Here is a 14902-nt window from a genome sequence, read left to right as displayed (position 1 = left end):
TGATACTTTAATATTAGGAACAAACATCCATCAGTCTAGAATTTCCCTGGACACATCTATTTTTGGTTCAGGAAGTAATTCAAGTTGCTAAAAATTCATCTAAAAAAAGAAAAAGATGTAAATGAATTTGTAATATATTAATTCTCTACTGAAACTAATGCTACTTTTTGTTAATGCTTTTAGGAAAAGTAAGATGAAAATCCATTTCTTCCAGATTTCAATCCATATCTTCCACAAATCTGTTTACCTGAAGAATAATCTTTACTATGTTAAAAAGGAAGGGTTTTGTGAGATAAATGATCAAGGAGAAATTATATTTTTGAATTAAAGGAAAATCCAGTTCTGTCTCCTTACCTAAACCTATGTGAGGAAGGTGTTCAATAAGAGTCCAACTGTTGTCATCAATGTAATGATTCTTGAGGATAAACAATTGGCAAACATCTCTGGCTGTTATATCACTTGGTACTTCCAGTGCTCTGCTTGTGCCATCCTCATTGTATACTTTAATTACCTGTGCAAGTAAAAAAGAGGACATTTGATTAATATAATCTCACCAAGCACTAGTCATCAAAAGACTTACATCAAGTGAGCTCTTAAAAAAAAAAGTTCACCTAATTTATCTCTTTGTATAAGACTATATTTAAAAGTATTTTCTTAGGCATACTTTCTAGGAATCATGACTTCTCTATCCACAGGATTTCATTTATTCACATATCTGATTACTACAAGAGGTTAAAAGATAATACTTATTACCATCATCTAGTATGTTTTACTCCACTTTAAAGAAATTTATGTAGGAACCACCCACAAAAAAGAAGTAGAATAGTCCATTCAATTGGTAAACCAGAGAGGCAGCTTGCCAAAGTAGATCTAGAGAAAGCCTGGGTCAAGTCCTATCTCCAACGGAAACAGATTGTGTGACCCTGAACTCATCTCCAAAACCAGCAGTGCATGAAATAATTCTCTAAGACTAAAAATTACACAGAAGGTGTAATATGCATTGAAAGAGTTTTTCCCCTGGAAATTCCCTATGCCAATCAAATAACGAATCCCATCCCTATCCCTTTCTCCATGATTAGATTTGTCTACTCCAGACATGCAGTTAAGGAAAACTGCTTTGCCCTATTAAATAAAGACTATAAAAGTATATCATCCAACAGTAAAATAGATTTTAAAAATGTACAGCAAAACAAGGAACAGCTACATTAATTAATATTATGGTTAATACTATATTTTTTTACTTCTGCCTAAAAGAAAATAATAAAAAGTTAACAAAATTAATTTCAAAAATATTCAAATGCAAAACAAGCATTTTGTTTGATTTCTATCTATTTTACTTTCTATTTTGTTATTTATATCACAAATGGGTAACTATGATAATAATAGTTTTAATAAAATTCTATATGGTAATATAAAGGAATATAGTGAATATCACATTTGTTACTCATAAAATATACCAAACACATAAAAACAAATGAATAAAAATTTCCCAACATTTAAACAGGGCAGGTAGGTGACAACAATGGATAGAGTGTCAGGTCTAGAGTCAGATATACTATCTTCTGGAATTCAAGTCTGGCCTTAGACATTTACTGGCTGTGTCACCCTAGGCAAATCACTTAACCTTGTTTGCCTCAGTTTCTTCATGTATAAAATGACCTAGAAAAGAAAGTATCAAATTACTACAATGTCTTTGCCAAGAAAACCCCAAATTGGTGTCACAAAGGGTCAGATGTGACTGAAAATAATTGGACCAAAAATATTTTAAAAATCAGGTTAGATCTCAAAGTATATCTTATTATTCCTTTCCCCTAACAATGTAACATTCACTTTATGTGTCCTGGAAAATTATGTTTCTTAACCACTTGACTAAGCAAGTCGTTCCACATCTGAGACTGTTTACTTTCCTATAAAATAAGGAATATCTGCACTAAGTATTTTACAATGTTGAAAGAAAGGCATTCTTTTAGCTTCAAAAGCCTCATATGTATGAGCTATTATTATAATTATTATATATTTATATTTTGAAACTCTAACAAAAAATAATATTCAGTATTATATTGCAAACTGACCTAGGTTTTTCTACTTTTTCTCAAATACTCCTTGCATAACCTTGAAGAATAAAACAAGACTTCAGTCTTTTGAATTTAAATATTTTTATAGTCAGATTCAATGTTATTTAATTCTATTAGCCAAATAATCTAAGGGCGTAGTTTTATGGAACACTAAGTAGTATATATTCTTTAATACATAAGGAAGAAACAAGTAACAGGAACACATTCTTTCTCTATTTTTTTCTTGTATTGCTTAAGTTTAGTAAACCTGTGTTTAGTACAACATACAAAAATAAATAAATAAATCAAAAAGCAAAATTGCTTTATATTCACTGAACAAAAAATGTTTCCATCTTTCATAATATCACATAATATCATAATATCACATAATAATATCATATCACATATAATTGTTTCAAAATCCTACATGTAAATGACTATAAATCATGCCAAGTATCACAGTATACAGCATAATATGTATTATTTTTATAATTTCAATATTCTATAATAAAATATAAAATTTTACAACATATTCAATTTGTGGCTCACCATAAACTCTATGATATATTAGTTCACCATAAGGTTTCTGCTACTGGACTGGTAACTCTCACAATCCATCATGACCAAAGAATTCATCACCTCTTAGCCAATCCATGATGAGTCTTTCCCTACTAGTGTGGGTCAGTGCCTAGTTTCTGCCATACTAATTTCCAATTTTCCCAGCAATTTTTGTCAAATAATGCATTCTTATCCCAAAAACTGGGGTCTTTGGGTTTGTCAAACACTAGATAATTAAAGTTATTGGCTGTTTTGTCCTTTGAACCTAACCTATTCCATTGATCAACTAGTCTATTTCTTAGCCAATACCAGATAGTTTTAGTAACCGCTGCCTTATAATATAATTTTAGATCTGGTAAAGCTAGGCCACCTTCATTTGATTTTTTTTTCATTAATTCCCTTGAAATTCTTGACCTTTTATTTTTCCATATGAATTTTGTTGTTATTTTGGTCATCAAAATAGTTTTTCAGAAGTCTGATTGGTATAGCGCTAAATAAATAGATTAGTTTAGGTAGTATTGTCATCTTTATTATATTTGCTCGCCCAATCCGAGAGCATTTAATATTTTTCCAGTTGGTTAGATCAGACTTAATTTGTGTGGAAAGTGTTTTGTAGTTTTGCTCATAAAGTTTCTGATTTTCCCTTGTCAGATAGATTCCTAAATATTTTATACTATCAGTAGTTACTTTAGATGGGATTTCTCTTTGTAACTCTGACTGTTGGATTTGTTAGTGATATATAAGAATGCTGATGACTTATGTGGGTTTATTTTATAACCAGCAACTTTGCTAAAATTGTGGATTATTTCTAATAACTTTTTAGTAGAATCTCTGGGGTTCTCTAAGTATACCATCATATCATCATCAAAGAGTGATAATTTGGTTTCCTCATTGCCTATTCTTATTCCTTTAATATCTTTCTCAGTTCTTATTGCCAAAGCTAGCATTTCTAATACAATATTAAATAGTAATCGTGATAGTGGGCAACCTTGTTTCACTCCTGATCTTATTGGGAATGGTTGCAGTTTGTCCCCATTATATATGATGCTTCCTGCTGGTTTTAAATAGATGCTACTGATTATTTTAAGGAAAAGTCCATTTATTCCTATACTCTCAAGTGTTTTTAATAGGAATGGATGTTGGATTTTATCAAATGCTTTTTCTGCATCTATTGAGATGATCATATGGTTTTTGTTAGTTTGGTTATTAATATGGTAAATTATGCTGATAGTTTTCCTAATATTGAACCAGCCCTGCATTCCTGGTATAAATCCTACTTGATCATGGTGAATTATCCTGGGGATGATTTTCTGTAGTCTTTTTGCTAATATTTTATTTAAGATTTTAGCATCAATATTCATTAGGGAGATTGGTCTATAGTTTTCAGCCTACCTGGTTTAAGTATCAGTACCATGTCTGTGTCATAAAAGGAATTTGGTAGGATTCCTTCATTCCCTACTTTTTCAAATAGTTTATAAAGCATTGGGACTAATTGTTCTTTGAATGTTTGGTAGAATTCACATGTAAATCCATCTGGTCCTGAGGGTTTTTTTAGGGGAGTTGATTAATAGCTTGTTCTATTTCTTTTCTGAAATGGGACTATTTAAGCAATTTACTTCCTCCTCTGATAATCTGGGAAGCCTATATTTTTGGAGGTAGTCATCCATTTCGTTTAGGTTATCAAATTTATTGGTGTAAAGTTGGGCAAAGTAACCCCTTATTATTTCATTAATTTCCTCTTCATTCGTGGAAAGTTCTCCCTTTTCATTTTTAAGACTACTAATTTGATTTTCCTCTCTCCTTTTTCTAATCAGATTTACTAAAGGTTTATCAATTTTATTGGTTTTTTCATAAAACCAACTCTTAGTTTTATTTATTAGTTCAATAGTTTTTTAGTTTCAATATTATTAATTTCTCCTTTTAATTTTAGAATTTCAAGTTTAGTAATTGATTGGGGGTTTTTAATTTGGTCTTTTTCTAGCTTTTTAAGTTGCAAACCCAATTCATTGACCTTCTCTTTCTCTATTTTGTTCAAGTAAGCCTCTAAGGATATAAAGTTTCCCTTATTACTGCTTTGGCTGCATCCCACAAATTTTGGTATGATGTCTCACCGTTGTCATTATCTTGAGTGAAGTTATTAATTGTGTCTATAATTTGCTGTTTTACCCAATCATTCTTTAAGATGAGATTATTTAGTTTCCAATTACTTTTTGATTTGTTTACACCTAACTTTTTGTTGAATGTAGTTTTTATTGCATTGTGATCTGAAAAGAAAGCATTTACTATTTCTGCCTTGCTGCATTTAATTTTGAGGTCTTTATGTCCTAATATATGGTCAATTTTTGTGTAGATTCCATGAGCTGCTGAGAAGAAAGTATACTCCTTTCTATCACCATTCAGTTTTCTCCAAAGATCTATCATACCTAGTCTTTCTAATATTCTATTTACCTCTTTAATTTCTTTCTTATTTGTTTTGTGATTTGATTTATCTAGATCTGAGAGTGCAAAATTGAGGTCTCACGCTGTTATAGTTTGCTGTCTATTTCTTCTCGTAACTCTCTTAATTTCTCCTTTAGGAAGTTAGATGCTATACTACTTGGTGCATATATGTTTAATACTGATATTGCTTCATTGTCTATAGTACCTTTTAGCAAGATATAGTTTCCTTCCTTATCTCTTTTAATTAGATCAATTTTGCTTTTACTTGATCTAAGGATGGCTACCCCTGCTTTTTTGACTTCACCTGAAGCATAATAGATTCTGCTCCAGCCTTTTACCTTTACTCTGTATGGGTCTCCCTGTTTTAAATGTGTTTCTTGTAATCTTGTAATATTGTAGGGTTCTGACTTTTGTCCAGTCTGCTATCTGCCTCCTCTTTATGGGGGAATTCATCCCATTCACATTTATGGTTAAGATTACTAATTCTGTATTTCCTGCCTTCCTAATATCCCCAATTATGCTTTGATTTTCTTGGTCTCCTTCCCCACTTCCTTAGTATTAAACTTATTGGTCCCACTTGCATCACCCAGCTCTCCCTCTTTAGTATCCTTCCCTCCTCCCTTTGAATCCCTTCCCCTTTCTTGTACCCTTCCCTTATTACTCTTTTTCCTTTTCACTTTTCCTCTCCCACTTTTTATGAAGTGAGTGAAGATTCTCTGTAAAACAAATGTGTCAACTATTTCTTCTTTGAGCCAACTCTGATGAGAGTAAGATTTGCACAATGTTCCTCCCCATCTCTAAGTTCCCTCAGATTTGATAGGTTTCCTTTGCCTCATCAACGCATGAAGTTTCCCTCTTTTTATCTCCCTTTTCCTCTTTTTCTGACACTATCCCCTTTCCATTTCTACTTCCCTTTTTTATGCTATATCAGTAAAACCAAATTATACATGTGATTTTTATGTATATCCACAACAGAAATACAGTTCTCAAGAGTTCCTTTTACCTTTTTCTGCTTGTCTTGAGTCCCGTTGTTGGAGATCAAATTTTTTGTTTAAGTCTGGTTTTTTCTTTAGAAACAGATGGAATTGCTCTGTTTCATTAAATGTCCATCTTCTTCCATGGAAAAAAAATGCTCAGCTTAGCTGGGTAGTTTATTCTTGGCTGCATTCAAGTTCTTTTGCCTTTCGGAATATCAAATTCCAGGCCCTTGATCCTTTAATGTTAGAGCAGCCCGATCTTGTGTGACCCTTATTGTGGCACCTTGGTATTTGAACTATTTTTTCCTGGATCCTTGTAGAATTTTTTCTTTAATCTGAAAATTCTAAAGTTTGGCCACAATATTCCTCGGAATCTTTATTTTAGGGTCTTTTTCAGAAGGTGTTCGATGGATTCTTTCCATGCTTATTTTACCTTCCGGTTCTATTACTTCTGGGCAGTTCTCTTTAATAATTTCCTGTAAAATAGTATCTAGGCTAATTTTTTCATCATATTTTTCGGGTAGTCCGATGATCCTTAGGTTTTCTCTCCTTGATCTATTTTCCAGGTCCATTGTTTTTTCACGTAAATATTTGACATTTTTTTCCAATCTTTCAGTTTTTTGGTTTTGTTTGACTGATTCTTCCTGTCTCAATGATTCAGTCACTTCTATTTGTTCAGTTCTGATTTTTAGCGTGTTATTTTCTTCATTAGCTTTTTAAACTTCTTTTTGTATATGTCCGATTGAGTTTTTAAATGAGTCATTTTGCTCTATGGAATTTTTTTCCATTTCACTAATTTTTTTTTTTTAGTGAGTTATTTTCTTTCTCCAATTCACAAATTCTCTTTCCCTGCACTTCTTGGGAGTTTTTTACCTTTTCCAGTTCACATTTCAGGGAGTTGTTTTCTTTTTCCACTTTGTCAAATTTTTCTTTTAGTGAGTTATATGTCTTTTCAGTACTCTCTTGCATAGCTTCTCTTTCCTTTCCCCATTTCTAGTTCTTTTTTAAGGTTTTTAATAGTCTGTTCTAGGAGAGCCTTTTGTATTGGGGACCAACAATTGTCTGGAGACTGTATGCTATTAGTCTCTTCAGGGTTGAAAAGCTATTCTCTTTCTGAGTAGAAACTATCAATCGTTCTTTTGATTTTCTTACTCATTTTGTTAAAGCCTTTAGGGTTTGCCTTCAGGACCAAGAGGTTACCAGCTTCCTCTGCAGAGCAATGAGAGGTGTATGGAAGGGTAGCTGTCCTGCTAGCCGGCTGCAAAAAGCAGCGAGGTACTGGAGTGCTCTGGGAAAGAGTTCCCCACCAGGAAGTAACTCAGGCCTGCAGGACAGAGCTGGGAAAGTACCCTGCAAAGAACCCCTGCTGTGTGAGATAATGACTGCCCTGGGGCTAGATGCTGAGTAGTGAGAGTTTCACTATCCCAAGTCAAATCCCGCCCTGGGGCTGTGGGTATTAGCAGTTGAGCAGTGAATGGATTTGCAGGACAGGAAGTGTCTCTGCTCAGGGAACCACAGTCCAGTTGGGGAAGTTCTATTGCCCCAGGCCGAGCCCCCCATTGTGCTGATTAGAGGCTTCCCAGGCTGTGTCGCCCTGCTGTGTGGGTTTGTAACTGCCCCGCAAAAGCTCCGAACTGCAGGATGTGGCTGTAGGGCTGTGTTTCAGTCTCCTGAGTCACTTCCGGGTTTGAGTAGCTACAGCCAGTGTTAGGTTCTGGCATTTTTTTAGAGTACCCTCTGTTCCAGGCTTTAATTTCTCTGCCAGTTTACTGCTTTGTAATCAAGGCAGAGCAGTTAGCCTCTAGCAGAGGGGTCTCTATAACTTCTCTAGCCACAGAGATCACCCCGCCCCTGGTCTGCTCAGGACGCTAGCCTCTCCCGGCCTGTGCTAGTCTGTTTCTGGCCCCTCAGAACAAATCTTTCCTGGCGATCTTCCAGATTGACTTCAGCAGGTAAGTTGTATGCTTCTGATCTTCATGAATTTAAGCAGTGAAGAGCTATTTCTGAGGCTGGATAAAATAGTTGGTTATGAGGGAAATGACAGGAGCTTAGAAAGTCACGTGTGCCTTCTCCACCATCTTGGCTCCGCCCCAATGATAACTTCTTAATGCTCTGTACAATTCTCTAAAACTTTAAGTTGTCCAAATGGTGCTGAACTGCATTGGTAGAAAAGTTTCCTCATTGGAAAAACTCTTTAACAAGGAAATCACACCTCCAGTTCTTTACTTATTCTCTATCTCAATTCCAAGATCAGAGGGAAGTTTTCAAGTAACCCTTCCAAATACTGACCATCATTACTTTTAACAGATACTCCATGCACCTAAATTTTACGAAGGATTTTTATAGAGGTTACAGTGGCCCTGATTTAAAACAAATTTTTAAAAATCCTCCTAAATAAGGAATGTAATACCTAAAGATCTTGTAGATTAAGTTAGTTGTTCATTGAAATCTTATAAATTATTCCACTGAGTCAGTCACTTGCTCAAATCCAAATTCATCACTTACTACTCAACACCATTTCTCTGCTCTAGTCAGGATAATTTTATTACTTTATCTCTCTAGAACGATGTCTTACTTCCTCTTTTCCAATTTCAGTACTTCATTTGTGTAAAAGATTTATTAGTGAGGAGTTGGTTTTATGCTCTATAATTTTTTTTCATCTATATCTAGCTTATCTTTCCATCTGTAAAGAAATTCTGGAATCTCATCTTTTTACATTATATTGATCAGATAATGCTTTGATCACCAAAGGTTCAACGTGTGCTTGTTAAATGCATATTTATATATGAGAAAACACCTAGATGTCAGTTCACTTAGGTGGTTTCTTGAAAAATGATTTTCAAAATAACAAGCAATAAGAATAAGTTCCTTTAATTCTGTGCTTGATGTCAAAGATTTCTGCTTAAATCATTATGTGAGTTAATTGTATTTATAGTACTTATATACAAGATAAAGTCTTTTATTTCTCAAAATGGAAGTAATTTAGGATGCCTTGTAATTTGATTTTTTTTTTTCAAATTAAACAACTTTTTCTACTGTCAAAACAGTTGTCATTAATGATAGGTTGTCATTAAAACAGTAACTTCACCTAAGACTTTAGCAGCTATTAAGACCACCTTTGTTTGTAAAATATAGCATTCTAACTATTAAACTAAGACACAATTAAAAGCTTATATTTAGAGACTGAGATTAGATTAGAAAAGATTCCATCTTTTATTATTCAGGTATATATTACCTCCCATGGAATTAAAGTATAAATATCAAGTTGTTTAATTCATAAGCTTTAAGAAATTCAGTATTTGAAAACTACAAGAAGAAAATTAGTTGAAGACTGACTGACTTGTCTAGTATATGGAAAAGAAAAGACTCAGAAAGAAAGTCTTGCTGAAAAAGATACCTTCATTCTATTATCTACTCACACTTTCCCCCAAAGCCTTCAGAATATTCTTCTCCATGCTTCCTCTTTCCTTACTGGGGAATGATATGAAAGTGACTCAATGCATTCGAGAAAGAAAAATTTTGAGAGCAACTGGACAGAATTCTATCCATTAATATTAAGCATTAAATTATTTGTAAGACATATAGTAAGATATCTGCAACACTGAGAAGTCAAGTCACTTGCCCATGGACAAAGAGCTAGTATGTGTCAGAGACAGAACTTGAACACAAGCTTTTCCTTAAACTCAAGACCAGCTTAATATCTACCATACTAAAATGCTCTTAAATTGCACCTTTATTTTTTTTAAGGGGGTATACATACATACACACACACACACACACGAAACTTTTTATATTCCAAAATTACATTGATAAGAAATATCCTATTAACTGAACATAAAATGTAAAGTTAATCTCTAAAGAACCCTAAGGCTTAATTACTATACCAAAAAGTCTTGCTTTTCTACCTTAATTTGATTGACTTAATTTTCTACCTTAATTTGATTGACAAGATGGCCACCAGAGGGAGCCTTCATATCCCAACAGATACAATAAACTCTTTTTTTGCTTCCTAATAAATTTGAATTGGACAAAAGCAAATACATAGGATCAAAGTCTAAATTGAGTAAAAAATTCATGGGACTTCTGAATTTAAAATATTTAAGAATATATCTTCTATCATAAAGAAGCGGGGTTTTTTCCCCTTTTTTTTTCTGGTTGTATCCATTCAATTCATACATTTTGAAAATCAACTGGATTCAAACTAAACATTCTTTTTCCAATTTCAGTATACAACTGTTGAGCATCCCATTCAAGTGGAGTTCTGCAATAAAAGAATGGTCCTATAAGCATTATGAGTATACTTCAAATAATATCATTGAGAATTCTTCACAAGAATAGGTGAGAAAACTTCAGGGCAAATTAATAAGAAAATTAGAAGACTTCCCTTTTTAAAATAAAGTTAGATGACTTGAAATAGGGTGCCTGACTTTTTGAAAAACCTATCAGGATAGTTAAATTAGCTATTAAGCAGTTAAATTAACTACTTAGTTTATGCAGGAAAAGACTGAGAGGGAATAGTATTATTCAGATATTTGATGACCTGTCTCTCAAATCAGAGATATAAACTACTTAGATAGCAAAACTGGAAGTAATGGGTTGAAACAACAACAACAAAATAAGGAACAAATTTAGGGTCAACCTCAGAGGAAATTTCCTAACAATGAAATCTATCTGATGAACAAGCAATTCTCAAGAGAAGAAATCCAACTATCTAGTCATATATTTTAAAAGTGTTCCAAATCACTAGTAATTTTTTTAAATGTAAATTAAAGCAAAACAGAGGCTCTACCTCACTCATCAGATTGACAAATCTGACAAAAATAGAAAATGACAACTGTGGAAGGGGTTGGGGAAAAACAGGAACATTAATACATTGTTGGTAAATATGTACATTGGTTCAATCATTCTGAAAAGCAATTTGAAGCAATGTCTGAAAAGCAACTAGATTGTGCATGATCTTTGACCCAGAAATAGTAATACCAGGCCTATACTACCCCAAAGAAATCAAATAACAGGGTTTATGGACCAAAAAAAAAAGATATGTTAAAGAAGTATTTTTGCAATGGCAAAAGAACTAAAAATTAAGTTGATGAATAATGACAAAATAAATAATGAGAAAATAATGACAAAAAGAATGGTTTAAGAGAAAACTGGGTAAAATTATGTGAACAGATATAAGTTAGAACAATTCATATACTGAAAACAAAGCTGTAAAAAATGGACAATTTTGAAAAACTTAAGAAATCTTATGAACAAAATGACCAATGAAATGCCAGAGGACAAATGATGCAGAAATGCAAAGATAGATTAATATGCAGAATTAGTGCATACTTTTGGCCAAGGTGGGGATTTGTTTTCTTTGATTATAAGTTACAAAGGGGTTTTTCTTTCTTTTTTTTTTTAAGCAGGGGAAGGATAGAAGGAAAACTAAATGTTTGTCAAATGAAAATAAAATTGTATATTAAAGAATTAGAGCTATCCAAATGTGAAAAGAGCTGCTTTATGAAGCAGTTGAGAGTTTAAGCAATAAATCCTTGTTGGGTAGATTGCAGAAATGGTATTCAGAAAAGGTATGCAGAAAGATCACTAAAGTCTCTTCCAACTCTGAAGTTTAATAATTCTCTAAGTCAGGTTCTTTTCTGAGACAAAGAAAAACTTCCCAATAATAGGAGCTACTTAAAAATGCATTGGGCAGCCAAGATGGCAGAATGAGGAAGAAACCTTCTGAAGCCTTACAAAATTCCCTTCAAAATGACTATAAAACTGATTCAGAATTGATTTAGGAAAAGGGAAGCAATTAACCAGCTTCTCAGGAAAGGTCTGTCTCACTGGAGTGGAGAAAGTGGGAGGGTTAGGGTCCAAGAGGTCCACCAGTAGCCAACTTCATATCAGGAAGTCTGTAGCAGTGCTTTAAGCCTGGGACAATCCACCAGCAAGGAACCTTCCTCCTGTAAACTAGCAGCCCCCTAGTTATGTGAGCAGTCTGACCAGTGCAACAAGTTCCTGCCACCCTGCCCTTCCCTCCACCCTCCCCCATTAACCTCCATCCCCAACACAAGCCACCATCTAGGACCTGACTATACTGCTGACTAGTGCTGGAGCCCCATCCCAGGACTGGCTAAGAATGAGACTCTGCTCCTGGGTCCTGCCAATTTTCCTGCTTTCATATTAGCCCAGCAGCGGGCACCACTTCTGAGAAGACCAGAGGAACATCTCTCCTCCAGGACCAACCACCCAGAAAGACCTTGTTACCAAAAAACATAACAAAATTCATGAGATGCAGTCATTTAGAGGGAAATTTATATTCTTAATTGCTTACATCAATAAAATAAAGGAAAAAAAATCAATGAATTGACAAGCAACTAAAAAAGCTAGAAAAAGAAAAAAAATTTAAATCCCCAATTAAATAGGCAAACCAATAAAATTTAAAGAACAAATAAAAATTAGAAGCTGTTTTTATGAAAAAAAATAAAACAGATAAATCTTTGGTTAATTTGATTTTAAAAACTGAAAAAGAAAACCAAATTACTGGTTTCAAAACTAGAAGAGATGAATTCCCATGAAGAGGAAATTAAGAAAATTGTCTGGAGCTACTTTGCCTAATTGTATACCAATAAATTTGACAATCTAAATGAAGTGCATAAAAATCTACAAAAATATAAATTACCTAGATTAATTGAAGAAGAAATAAAATACATAAGTAATCCAAATTAAGAAATTGAACAAGCCATCAATGAACTTCCTAAGAAAACAATCCCCAGGAACAGATGGATTTACATGTGAATTCTACAAAACATTTAAACAATAATTAATCTCAATACTATATAAACAATTTGAAAAAAAAAAAAAACAGTCAAAGAAGGAATCCTATAAATTCCCTTTTAAAAAAAATTGGTGTTCACACCTAAACCAGGAAGAGTCAAAACAACTAAAGAAAATTATAGACCATTTTTCCTAATGAATTCTGTTGCAAAAATTTTAAATAAGATACTAGTAAAGAGATTATAGCAATATATCACAAAGATCCCACAATATGACCAGGTGGAATTTATACCAGGAATGCAAGGGTGGTCTGATATAGGAAAAATATCAACATAATTGACTATATCAATAACAAAACTAACAAAGCCAATATGATTACATAAATATGCAGAAAAAGCTTTTAAAAATATGGAGTATTCATTTCTATTAAAAACACTAGAAAATACGGAGTATTGATTTCTATTAAAAACATCGGAGAGCATAAGAATAAATGGAGCTTAGCTTGAAATGATAACTAATATTTATCTAAAACCATCAGCAAGAATTATCTTGATGGCGGAAAGCTAGAAGCCTTTCCAATAAAATCAGTGGTGAAGCAAGGATGCCAATTATCACCTCTATTATTTAATATTGTACTAGAAATGCTAGCTATAGCAATAAGAGAAGAAAAAGAAATTGAAAGAATTAGATTAGGCAATGAGGAAACAAAATTATCACTCTCTGCAAATTATAATATTTACTTAGAAAACCTAGAGGATCAACTAAAAAACGACCTGAAATTTGTAATGGGCTGAGGTTTGAGCTGATGCACTGAGGTCCCAAGTACATGAGGCTAGAGAGTAATTGGGCTATACTCTATTAATATACATGATTGGATTAAGAATGGTCCCTGCCCACTCTCCTTGCAAGTCCTGATGTGTTGTATAGGAAATGACGATTTTGGTGGATGGAGGCAGAGAGAGAGGGAGCAAGACAATGGGGGGGAGATTGGGCTGAGTTCGAGACTCTGAGCTGCTGGTTGTGTGGCTGCTGGTCGAGCTAGCTTCTTGACTCAGCTGCACACATTGCTATCGCCGATTCTCTTCCACCTCCGATCCTTCTTCACTGAGAATAAAGACTGACGATTTTCCCCTAACCTGAATTCCTGTCTCGTGCTGATCTTAAAATACGCAATCATAACATTTAGCGCCCAACGGTGGGAACCAAGGACTGAAGAAGTCTCCGGTGACCAGGAACTTGGGTGAGTATTGTTAATAGACAAATAAGGAACTTATTTTCTTAAAAACTAAACCAGTAATTTTTTTGGCTAAAATGGGACAAAGGCTAGCTAAAGACTCTCCATCCGCCTCAACCCCACCCAAGAGTGGTGCTATGGAAAGCATGATTAAGCTGACAGAAATACATGGGTTACTTATAACTTGGGAACAGATATGCGAGATTTGTGGGTATATTAAACTGCATCTCCCTTGGATCGTAGAGGAGGAGCAGATCTCTCGAGATAACTGGTCCCGAGGTTGGACAAGAATGTTCATACATTTCAGAGAATATGGTCCTCATTCAATTCCCATGGAGGCATTTTATTTATACAATGTATTTCAGTTAGCACTAAGAATCCCTAGAAGAAAGAAAAAGCCCTTGACTCCTTCCACTCCTCCTCAAATTAGCCATGATATTAAGGAGGAAGACAATGAAGAGATTAATGACCATATCCCCACAGGGCATGGAGACTTAAGTGAGCAAGGGTGTGGTGACCTTTCCCCTCAGGAGGGCTTCAGCCCCACCCCAGGAGCAAGTGATTGACTCTCCTCCACCAACTCCACCCTCGGGATGGAGGGAGGAGAGGCAGTGGGGGCAGTGAGGGACCAACCTTGAGCAGGCTTCAAGAGGGCTTAATGAAGGCCAAAGAAAAGGTGTGGACATCCGGAGCTACAACCACTTATGTTTCCTGTAATTTCCCAGTCTAATGCCTCAGGTCAACAAAGTCGAAGATACTCCTTTTAACGTAGAAATCATTAAAGATCTTAAAAGGCCTGCACTATTTATAGGGCTACATCAGCTTATGTTAAGATGCTGTTACAGAATTTGGCTTTCAAGTCTTGACTCCTGATGACT

The 14902-nt window shown here is 34.3% G+C and overlaps 1 protein-coding gene across 3 annotated transcripts in view; it reads right to left on the bottom strand.

The window, feature by feature from the left end:
- GRB14 (growth factor receptor bound protein 14) overlaps window positions 1-14902 on the bottom strand; it is a 157560-nt gene that overhangs the window by 56321 nt on the left and 86337 nt on the right. For all 3 annotated transcript variants that reach the window (XM_031960566.1, XM_031960567.1, XM_012544761.2), the window contains one exon: window positions 355-511. In XM_031960566.1, the coding sequence (XP_031816426.1) occupies window positions 355-511 (157 nt within the window). The remainder of the gene's footprint in view (window positions 1-354; window positions 512-14902) is intronic.

This window comes from Sarcophilus harrisii, chromosome 3, assembly GCF_902635505.1.
Source record: "Sarcophilus harrisii chromosome 3, mSarHar1.11, whole genome shotgun sequence".
NCBI lineage: Eukaryota > Metazoa > Chordata > Mammalia > Dasyuromorphia > Dasyuridae > Sarcophilus > Sarcophilus harrisii.
The sequence above is the reverse complement of the archived record's forward strand: the minus strand, read 5'-3'. Positions and strand labels throughout refer to the sequence as shown.